The 12,034-nt window shown below is 40.5% G+C and overlaps 1 protein-coding gene across 1 annotated transcript in view; it reads left to right on the plus strand.

The window, feature by feature from the left end:
* Nucleotides 1-5,654, plus strand: part of LOC122563134 (acidic mammalian chitinase-like) — a 54,672-nt gene extending 49,018 nt beyond the window's left edge. Inside the window, exon 11 of the mRNA XM_043716586.1 lies at nucleotides 4,804-5,654. Coding sequence (XP_043572521.1) covers nucleotides 4,804-5,240 — 437 coding nt within the window. The 3' untranslated portion in view covers nucleotides 5,241-5,654. The remainder of the gene's footprint in view (nucleotides 1-4,803) is intronic.
* Nucleotides 5,655-12,034: the final 6,380 nt, after the last annotated feature.

Consider the following 12,034-nt stretch of genomic DNA (forward strand, 5'->3'; position numbering starts at 1 on the left):
TTAGAGTGGCACGGTGGCTCAGTGGTTAGCACTACTGCCTCACAGCACCACGGTTCTGGGTTCAATTCCTGCTTCGGGCAACTGTCTTGTGGAGTTTGCACATTCTCCCTGTGTTTACGTGGGTCCCCTCTGGGTGCTCCGGTTTCCTCCCACAGCCCAAAGATGTGCAGGTTAGGTGAATTGGCCATGCTAAAATGCCCGTAGTTTTAGGTGCATTAGGCAGGGGTAAATGGAGGGGAATGGGTCTGGGTGGGTTGCTCTTCGGAGGGTTGGTGTGGACTTGTTGGGCCGAAGGGCCTGTTTCCACACTGTAAGGAATCTAATTTAATCTTGATTTCAAGGTTGTAGTGTCTGCTGTAGAGCTGATGAAGTAATTGAGGAGTGTGCTAGAGGTATGACGGTCGAGTCTCTCAGTGTAGTCTGTGTTGTAGATCAACTTGAGTGGGTTCATGATCTGTCATCCTTTTTAGATCTTCTCTGCTTTCTTGCATCTCTGCAAAACTTTGTGTGTCGTTATGCATGATTTCCTTGGAAATCCACTCCACTTTGAGATGGCAGTTTGTATTGTCAGTGATAGCCATGATGTGGAGGTGCAGGTGTTAGACTGGGGTGAACAAGGTCAGAAATCACACAGCACCAGGTTATAGTCCAATGGATTTATTTGAAGTCACAAGCTTTTGGAGTGCTGCTCCTTCATCGGGTGAAGTGAAGGGAAGTGAACAGACACAGCATTTACAGGCAGAGTGATCTCAAATAGAGTCATAGAGATGTACAGCAACCCTTCCATGCTGACCAGATATCCCAATCCAATCTAGCCTCACCTGCCAGCACCCAGCCCATATCCCTCCAAACCCTTCCTATTCATATACCTATCCAAATGCCTCTTAAATGTTGCAATTGTACCAGCCTCCACCATATCCTCTGGCAGCTCATTCCATACACGTACCACACCCTCTGTGAAAAAGTTGCCCCTTAGGTCTCTTTTATATCTTTCCCCTCTCACCCTAAACCTATACCCTCTAGTTCTGGATTCCACGATCTCAGGGAAAAGACTTTGTTTATTTACCCTATCCTTGCACCTCATAATTTTGTAAACCTCTATAAGCCTCCGACACTTCAGGGAAAACAGCCCCAGCCTATTAAGCCTCTCCCTAGAGCTCAAATCCTCCAACCTTGGCAACATCCTTGTAAATCTTTTCTGAACCCTTTCAAGATTCACAACACCTTTCTGATAGGAAGGAGACCAGAATTGCACACATATTCCAACAGTGGCCAAACCAATGTCCTATACAGCCGCAACATGACGTCCCAATCCTGTACTCAATACTCTGACCAAGAAAGGGAAGCATGCCAAACACCTTCTTCACTATCCTATCTACCTGCGACTCCACTTTCAAGGAGCTATGAACCTGCACTCCAACGTCTCTTTGTTCAGCAACACTCCTTAGGTCCTGATGAAGGGCTTTTGCCTGAAATGTTGATTTTCCTGCTCCTCAGATGCTGCCTGAACTGCTGTGCTTTTCTAGCACCATTCTAATCTAGACTCTGGTTTCCAGCATCTGCAGTCATTGTTTTTACCATTAAGTGTATAAGTCCTGCTACGATTTGCTTTCCCAAAATGCAGAATCTCGCATTTATCTGAATTAAACTCCATCTGCCACTTCTTAGCCCATTGGCCCATCTGGTCAAGATCCTGTTGTAATCTGAGGTATCCCTCTTCTCTGTCCACTACACCTCCAATTTTGGTGTCATCTGCAAACTTACCAACTGTATCTCTTATGCTCGCATCCAAATCATTGATGTAATCTTGACAACAAATTGGATAATAAGTTTTTTTTTTCGCATTCTAGTTGGGATAGGAAGGCAATATATTGCAAGGATGAATGTATTGGCTGAGAAATGGCTGGAGTTTGGAATAGGTAGTGTGATGAACTCACTGGGAATACAAATAATTGCAGATGACAGATTTAGTGGGGAAGGAAGCTAATTGCCTCAATTTATGACTCAGTAAACTCCTTTCAGAGCTTTTTAATGGGTCAGGAAGTTTGGATCCGTATTTTTCAAAAGACGTTGAGTCTGGTTCACAGCTGGTGAACTCACTGCAGATGTGTACTTCTGTTTTTCCTTTCACCATCCATTTCATGCCTTTATGCTGCTGGCCCATTGAAGAATTGCCTGGTCTCTTTGACATGTCTGCATCAGGCCCCTTTATGGCCCTTCCTTTGCCATTAGACTTCTCCTTGACCTCATGGAGTAATTACATGCTTGGTACCAGTAATTACATGCTAAAACCATCTGCTGTCATTGGTAATACATGTTTATATTTAAAAGACTACATGAAATAGTTGGAAGACATGCAGCAATTTGGACATTTTCTGGATTGAAAAGAATTTAACAAGTAGTTTTATTGAGGAATGAAGTCAATAGCTTAACATGCCTGAGAGGCACCTGCTGTTTCCAGAAAAATCAAGTGACTGTGGATAAAAGGCAAGTAAGGAAATTAAGGAAATAAACAATGGGGTTTTATGGCCCTTAATTACCAGTAGACTTGGTATTGAAAAGACAATGGGGCCTCGATGCTAACGGTTACCTAGCAACACTTCCTGGAATTAGTTTTCCATTTTGCAGATGTACGTTGATGGTAAGGAAGACACCCCAAACTGCATGTCGCTTTCCTTTTCTCAGTAGAAGTACCCGTGAATCTGAGAAAGTTTCCAAATCGTCTATCAATGTTTCTGACTTCTTTGTAAAATCAGAAAAGCTGTACTGTGAACATTTTCCAAAGCCTTGGAGCCAGGTTGGTTAGGAATCAGGCCTAAATGTCAGTCTACGGTTATCAGTATTTTGATTTCAAAGGAAATGCGTTAAATCATGAAAAGTCATCACATTCTATCTTTTGTTTACAGATCCTGACAGGAGTTGGCTTTTTCCCCTTTCTCTTTAAATAATATTTCTGCAGAGAATGTTGATTTTTCATGTTGTGTGTGTCATAAATTCATAAACATGTACAGCACAGAAACAGGCCATCCAGTCTAACTCATCCATGCCGAACAGATATCCTAACCTAATCTAGTCCTATTTGCCAGCACTTGGCCCATATCCCTTTAAACCCTTCCTATTCATAAACCCATCCACATGCCTTTTAAATGTTGTAAGTGTATCAGCCTTCACCACTTCCTCTGGCAGTCATTTCATGCTTGTACCACCCTTTCCGTAAGCTTAGATGTTAACCCAATGTTTGCCTCTTTTTTGGAATTTTTTTTGGATATAATGAGTTTATTACAGAAGACTGGTGTAAATCTCTCTTTATTCTGGGCAGCTGTACAAAATAAAAACAATTGTCCATTTTGCTAATTGAGCACCGCATTTATACTTTCAGTGTGACAGGCAATATATTCTTTCTGTCACAATTACAACACCGTCCCGTTAGCGTGTTTACATTTCAAACAGCAATGCTCAAGCAACACAGTCAAAGTGGATTATTGGGCACCAGAATTCACTCACTTCCTCAATTCCAGCACTTTCAGATACATAGCTTGATTAGTAAGGCTGGCTTGTCCAGGCAACTTTATTTTTTGGGTTCATCAGATTGCCCAGTTTTGAAATTGCTGTTATAAAATATGTGTACTCTTGATCACTATAATTCAAGTGTTTCTGTTAGCAGGGGTATCTCCAACCGGTTTGTTATGACAGGAAATACATTATTTTACCTTTTACACTATTAATTGACCATTAGTCCCACTGCAGTTTGTGCTATATTACTGTGTGCTACATTGACATAAGTTACCAATAATGTGCCACACTAATTTACTATAAAATATTTCTTTTACAAATATTACTATGACAATAAAATCAAGATAAATACATTTAAAACTTGCCAAATCTGATCCATTTCAAGGTGTTCACCTAGCTCCAGCAAAGATAACTTCCAACTGATCATAAATTCTAGGATTGTGTGAAACAGATAATGTAAATAAATGCTTACATTGGCTTTTAAAGTTTTTCATTTTCTTCCTGGGTATGGAATAGTGGTCATAAAGGCAAACGTTATTAGCTTCAGTAGAATTAAAGGGCTGAATTTCCAAAACCCCAAACTGGCGCCTCTGAAGTTTTACCTCATTCACTGGTAACAGTTACAGGTTCTTACAAAGCAGAATCCATGAAAGAAATATCTTCTGCAAATATTCAAGAGCACAAGTGGAGAAATCAAGTAATTAAGAGTTCAACTGTTCTATCTCACTGCCATTGAGATATAATTATTATTTAATGGAAACAATTATATCTGTTTAGTCTTAAACCATTCAAAATGGTGCCAGATTGTGGCAACAGATGAAGCCTTTCACTGTATTTTACTGTATTATTCATGTAAAATACAAGTGATGATAAATCTTTCAGACTCAAATTTCATTGTTTTTAGTAAGTCTAAATGTTATTAATTCTGTGCTGAGAGAAATTGGTCATTGGTCATTGTTTCCCTTGGGGTGGCACTGTGGCTCAGTGGTTAGCACTGCTGCCTCACAGCGCCTGGGTTCAACTCCCACCCCGAGCAACTGTCTGTGTGGAGTTTGCACATTCTCCCCGTGTCTGCATGGGTTTCCTCCGGGTGCTCTGAGTCCAAAGATGTGCAGGTTAGGTGAATTGGCTATGCTAAATTGCCCGTAGTGTTAGGTGCATTCGTCAGGGGTAAATGTAGGGGAATGGGACTGGGTGGGTTGCTCTTCGGAGGATCGGTGTGCACATGTTGGGCCAAAGGGCCTGTTTCCACACTGTAGGGAATCTAAAAAAAATGTCTTTCCTTTCCAGGCTGTGGAAAACTGAACATGGAAAACAGTCGTAGAGTACCTGCAGATATTGATCAGGGATGGTGTGCCAATAAAGATATTGGCATTTACCCCGACCCAACAGATATAACCAAGTTCTACCGCTGTGCTAAGATAGCTGTGCATGAACGCTGTGGTGAAAACCAGATCTTTGATCAAGAATGCAAGTGTTGTACATGGCCTCAATTTAAGACATATTATGATCCAACATGGTGTTACAACAAACGTGATGGTTTCTACCCTGATGAAAACGATGTTTCAAAATTCTATATTTGTGCTGGGCACCAGGTCTTCTGGAGGGATTGTGCCAAAGGGCTGGTCTTTCATATAGGCTGTAAATGCTGCAACTGGCCCATCACCAATAGGCAAGGACCCAGATCAATTAGAGAAAATGAAGGAATCTTTAACAATCTATTTTAATCAACATTCAACCATACAACAAATTATTTTCAACTTTAATTTCTAATTCCAACTTTTGCCACCTTCCTCGTTGTTAGTACATCAATAAAATGAGAATCTAGTACGAAAACATATCAGTTAGTTACAGGTATGGCATGAATCTCAACAGATTGCCTACATTTTGTTTTTCTTAATACACCAGAGTGACAGATGACCAGTCATTAATTTGAGCCTTGTTTCATTGTACTCGAATTTAACTAAAATTTAGCATCAAGCTCACAGGACACTGGCCTCCATCACAGACTGAACACTTTGGATTTTTTTATGATCCAGTTTCTGGCTGAGGAATTAAGAAAACATAAACTCATTTGGACCTAGTGTATATTGATTTTAAAATTCTTCGCTTTACAAAATAAAACCAAATCTTACTGCAAACTGTATTGAGAATTTCTGTTCAGTAGCCTTATATAAAAAAAAATGTAACTGGTGGATCGTCTGTCACACTTTCAATGATAAATCCTCTCTTACATTGGTCTCTTTTGTTATCGCCTTCTTTCCCTTGCATTCTGATTGTATCTTTATTTCTCTCTCTCCCTTTCTGCTATTCTTTACTGTCTTTTTCTCCTTCCCCTTGTATTATACTGAATTATGTATAATCCAGCAGGAAAGCTACAGGAGTTTATAATGATGGTTTGCAGAGTATGTGCAATGGGAGAAATCCAGCTGAGAATGCAGACTTCAAAATGTGAAATTATGCGCCTGGGGAGAGATCCAGACTGCACGCACCCTGATGAACCTAAACCAAAACCAGGGAGGGAAAAGGTGGAGAGCAGACAGTCTCAAGTGCTTAGGAATGTTTAAGATGGGAGCTAGGCCAATTAGCATAATTTCAGTTGGGGGCAAATTAGAATGTAGAACATTACAGTGCTGTACAAGCCCTTCGGTCCTCAATTTTCTGCCGACCAGTGAAAACAATCTGAAGCCCACCTAACCTACACCATTCCATTAACATCCATATATTTATCCAATGATCATTTAAATGCCCTTAAAGATGGTGAGTCTATTACTGTTGCAGGCAGGGCATTCCACACTCTGATTATTTGAGTCAATTTATGAAATTTTGCTAATCAAAAAGACAACTGGTTAAATCTTTTCCCCCTGAACCTATCAGGTCATTTGCAAGGATATCAATGTAAAAGGGAACAATAATTTTAAGCTGCACAATAATATAGCGCTGATTGTTTGGCAAGTGGACTGTAATTGGTAGAGGCACTGGCATGAAGAATGTACCAGTTGGATGATGACTGACAGTCAGCTGCCAAGCTTTGTGTAAACCTAATCCAGATAGGTGAATACAGTTTGATCAAGACATTGCCCTGAGGAATGAGAGAGAATGGCTCTTGTTGATTTTGTTACTTTGAAACAGGCACAGTGTGCCTACATGTCTTCTCCGTCTGCAACAAAAAGCCCAAGTGTGCAACTTCAGCAGATCCAAGTCTGCCACACTCTGAACTCTGTTGACAATCTTAATTTGGCTGTCTGTTTAATTTAACAAATAATGTCCATTTGCAGAATCACAACCAATAAATCAATTTTATACTCTCAGATTCTATTCTGGGAGATGGTACAAGCATTCATTTGGAAACGTTCAGATTAATTAAGGAAAGTTAGCCTAGAATTTTTAAGGATAACCATATTTGACTAATAGTTGAAATTTTTGTGAGGCAAGTAATTAGGTTTGAAAAAGGCAGCGAATGCAGTTTACCTGAACTGGACAGAAAAGTAGAAGCCTCTGGGATCCAAGGGAAAGTGACAAATTTGATCTAAAATTAACTTACTGGCATGAAGAAAGAGGTAGCCATTGGTAGCTGCTTTTGCAACTGAATAGCTATAACCTGTGGCCTTGCTTTGCATTCAGTATTTGGTAGCTTGTTTTTTATAGTTCACATAATAATCACATTTATAATGTGGTGGATAGGATGCAAAGGTTTTCATGTGATATAAAGCAGGCAGTATGGTACGATCAAAGATTTGGACAATGAATGTAGGTCATCTTGTGGTTGGACTGAAAAGTCCAAAATGGAATTAATCTGGAGAAAAGTCTCAGATACAGCAAGTTGGGAGTGTAACAAGACAAGAGAACACACAATATATAGGGCATTCTAAATTATGTGCAGGAACAGAGACCTCATGGCTTAAAGGGAGTGGTTTGATACGTTGGTGAAAAACGTTGCTGGTGGGGCTTTCTAAACATTGGTCTGCAGTCCTCAGTGAGGTTCCGAGATGAGATCTTCAGGTCACGGGATCCAAGGCAGCAATGGCTGCTGTGGAGTTTGGACTGCTTTCTATAAGTTCCAAGGTCTCTTTAAATCATAGTGTTTTCATCTATTGATGATCGTGGCTTAATAGCCTACTTTCTAAGGCTGTTGCTAAAACACTCCATGAAAAGATGTGTTTAATATTTGCATAATAGCCTGTAATTACATCAGTCCCCTGCCACTGAACTCCAGTGATTCCACACATTTACCCCCTTGCCCTGCCCTGCCAAGTAGTAAAATATTCTGGCCCAGGAAGTGCAGATCGCATCACCCCCACCATATCCAACAGAAATCAAATCACACCTCCCCCTTCAACTTAACTCACCCCTCATTCACTTCCACTCTACAGACTTCATACCACCAAACTTTCACTCTGGGCTCATACCAAACCTAAGGCATTAAAATGGGGCCAAATCAAGAAACCGTTTGAGTACACTGGCATATGTCATGCTTCCCATCAGTAGCTGATGTACAGAATATGAGTACAAAGTTTATGCTAGAACTGTACCTAAAAACTATTGGCAGAAAGATTTGAGGGGACCTGAGAAAAACTTTTTGTTTTTATGCAGAGGGTGGGGGTGTCTAGAATCTGCAGCCTGAGTTAATGGTGGAGGCCGAGACCCTAAACTCTTTCAAGTACCACCTTAGATGCTATAAGCTGCAGGGCTATGGGCTGTGCACAGGAAGGTGAAATTACAAGGGCACCCAATCTTCAGGTCAGCATGGATAAGATGGGTCAAATGGTGGCCTTCTGTGCTATATCATGGTTCTATAGCTAGTCAAGCAATAACTTGGACACTGTAAACAGTTCTGCCCATGATACAGGAAATTTTTTTTTGCTCGAGACATTGCAGAGGAGATTTACAAGAATATTTTCATGAATAGAGACATTTAACCCTGAGGAAATATTGGAAAGACAGATCATTTTCCTTGGCGTGCAACAAGCAGACTGGGGACTTAATTGAGGTGCATAAAATTATGAGAAGTCAAGACAGAGGGTTCAAAACAGTAATTAGAGGGAGTTGAGAAAACTTAATTTCACCAGATGTGGTAGAGATCTGAAATTTACTGCCTAATGAAGCTTAAAATGCACAATGGGAGTCTACTTAAAAAGCCATGACCTGCAGGAATACAGAAGCAAGTGGGATTAGGCTGGCATTGACACAATGGGCCAAATGGCCTTCTTGGTATCATAAAGTGTTGATGATTTCTATGTTTGTATGTTTGGTAGAGAAGAGATATGCAAGAAAAGAACACCGTGGTATGTGAAGGATGAGACAAGATCAGAACAGTGGCCCAGATATGCAACTACTAGTTGGGGAAGGATTACTGACTTCAAGAATTGATAAGGCCTAATATTAACACTTGAGTGGGAACACAGTAAAGAAACTAGGATGTCCATCTGACTGGCAACAGAGAGGCTTAGTTGATTTAATATGCTTAACAAACACACCACCTAGCCATTAAAATCTAAGAAAGTGAGGCCTGAAGTGGTTAAAAATCATAGAATCTTTACAGTGTGGAAAAAGGTCATTCAGTCCATTGAGCTCCCCCTACCCAAAGACCATCACACCTCCTATCTCACCCCTTCAACCCTGCATTTCGCATGGCAAATCATCTAGCCTGCACATCCCTGGACACTATGGGTAATTTAGCCACAGTGGTTCTTTAGCTTGGGAGCAAATTACTACAGATGCTGGAATCTGCACTGAAAACAACAAATGCTGGAGATTGTAGCTCTTATGGTTCAACAGTGATTGAAGCAGCTTATCACCACCTTCTCATGGGTAATTATAAATGACTATGTTCTAGCCTCCCTTTCAAAGATTCACTGCTACATGGTTTGTTGCTGAACAGGGGAGAGTGGAAGAGCCTCATTAAATATTCCCCCCACCAAGCAGCCATGATTGCCAGAGATTAATAGCAACAGCTACAGGCCATCCAATAGCCCTCTCCATAATGACAACCTGGCAACTGTGGCCACCTTTTGCTATTAAATTTTCGAAGATCTTCAGAGGGCACCTCCATCTTGAGATACCCTCGTGTTCTTCTGGCCTTCCACCTCACCCGGTACCCAGAGCTTTGGCCATTCTGATTGACTGCCCAACTCTGGAGAACTCTAGCCCTAACCTGCCCTTTGCCTCCATGAGCACCATCTATTTACAGACTCTTAATTGGCTGTCTCGGTCAGGAACACCCAGGGGGCAGGTTCTGTTACTGGCATTTCCATCTTTATCCTGACACCAAAACTGGGAGGCAGGGACAAAGGTCCACCCTAATTACTTTGTAACAGATTAAATAAAAGGAACATCCCAAAGTTGATTCCAATCTCTGCAACGTTTGATACACGTGTCTCTGATTTATATATTAATTTTGTTCATTTCAATTCCTGTTCTACGTATTTCATCACTCTATCATAGGTCTGATTAGGCAGTATTTTTATGTACTAATCCAGAAGTACGAGGCATTTTTGAATAAAATTGTCTCACTTGGCCCTTTAACAAAAATGATCACCTCTGATTTTTCATGATAAGAACACGAGAAATAGGAGCAAGAGTACGCCAGTGAGCCTGACAAGCTTGCTCCGCCACTCAGCATGACCAAAGGCTAAGTCCATTTTACCACCTGCTCCCCAGATCCCTTAGTTCTCTTGGAGACAACAAATCTTAATGTTATGTGTATTTAATGGTGAAGCACCCACAATGCACTGGCGTAGAGAATTCCAAAGATTCACAACTCAGAAGAAATTTCTCCACATCTCAGTCCTGAAGGACAACCCCTGAGACTGTGTATCCATTTTTTTTCTCCAGCTCGTGGAATCAACCTTGGAGCATCTAAGCTTTCAAGAATCTTATATATTTCAATGAGATCACTTCACATTTTAAACTCTGGAGAATATAGGCCCAGCTGGACAAGTGATTATAATTCTATTAGCTTTAAAAGGATAAAACTTCCAAAGAAGTTAAACTTCTTAATTGGAGTAAGGCAAATATTAATGGCATGAGACAAGAACGTTGATTGGCATAGATTGTTCACAGATAAAGAGATAACTGACAAGTGTGATAACAAGAGTTCAGAAGCACTATGCTCCTCTTAGAGTGAAGGGTAAGGCTGATAAGAGTAGCCAATATTAGTTGAGTATAGATATTGAGGTTCTCGCCAAGAATAAAAAGAATCAAATATAGACAGATAAGATATAGACAACTGGGATCAAATTAATCTCTTGAACTGTGTAAAGAGTTTAGGGGCATTGTTAAGAGGGAAATCAGGAAGGCAAAGAGGGAATAGGAAATAACCTTGGCGGGTAAGGTTAATCCAAAGAGATTCTGCAAGTACTTTAAGATCAAAAGAGCAACTAGAGAGAGAATACGGCCCATTAAAGATCAACGAAGTTGTGTATGTGTTGAACTTCAGGTGATGGGACAGATACTAAATGAATATTTCAAATCAGTTTTTACTGTGGAGAAAGAAATGGAGGCGAGAGAATTTGGGGAAATAAAGACTGATGTTCTGAGAACAGTTCACATTATATAAGAGGAAGTGGTGGGGTCTTAGAAAATGTAAAAGTGAATTAATCTCTGGGACCTGATCAGGAGTATCCCAGGATGTTGTGGGAAGTTAGGAAAGAAATTGTGGGGCCTATAGCAGAGAAACTAGTATCATCAATAACCAGGAGTGAGGTGCTGGAGGACTGGAGAGTGGCTAATGTTGCATCTTTATTAAAGAAAGTCTGGGAAGGAGAAGCCTGGGAACTATAGACCTATGAGTTTGACATTGGTGGTGGTCATGTTGTTGGATGTGATTCTGAAAGATAGGATTTATAAGCATTTGAAGAGGCAAGGGCTGATTAGGGATAGTCAGCATGGTTTTGTATGAGGGAAATCATGTGTCACAAACCTGATTGAATTTTTTGAAGTAGCCAAAAAGATTGATGAGGACAGAGCAATAGAAATTATGTACAAGAACTTTCATAAAGCCTTTGACAAGATTCCACTTGGTAGACTAATTAGTAAAGTTAGATCACATGGGATTCAGGATGACCTTGCCAATTGGATACAAAATTGGCTGGATGGTGGTGGTGGTGGAGTGTTGTTTTTTGGATTGGAGACCTGTGACCAGCAGTGTGCTACAGGGCTTGGTAGTGGGGTCTATTTTAGTTTGAAGTATAGGATGAAATATAGAAGGCATGCTTAGTAAATTTGTGCAAGACACCAAAATTGGTGGTATAGTGGATAGTGAAGAAGGTTATCTCAGATTACAAAGAGATCTTGATCAACTGGTTCAATAGGCTGAAGAGTGGCAGATGGAGTTTATGTAATTGTGAGGTATTCTATTTTGGTAAAATAAATAAGGGCAGGACTTTTAATGGTAGGGGCCTTGGGTAGTGATGAAGAACAAAGAGACCGAGGAGTTCAGGTACATAATTCTTTGAAACTTGAGTCACAGGTAGACAGGGTAGTTAGCAAGGCATTTAGTACTTTGTCTTAATTTTTCAGA

This window comes from Chiloscyllium plagiosum, chromosome 26 (genome assembly GCF_004010195.1).
Source record: "Chiloscyllium plagiosum isolate BGI_BamShark_2017 chromosome 26, ASM401019v2, whole genome shotgun sequence".
NCBI lineage: Eukaryota > Metazoa > Chordata > Chondrichthyes > Orectolobiformes > Hemiscylliidae > Chiloscyllium > Chiloscyllium plagiosum.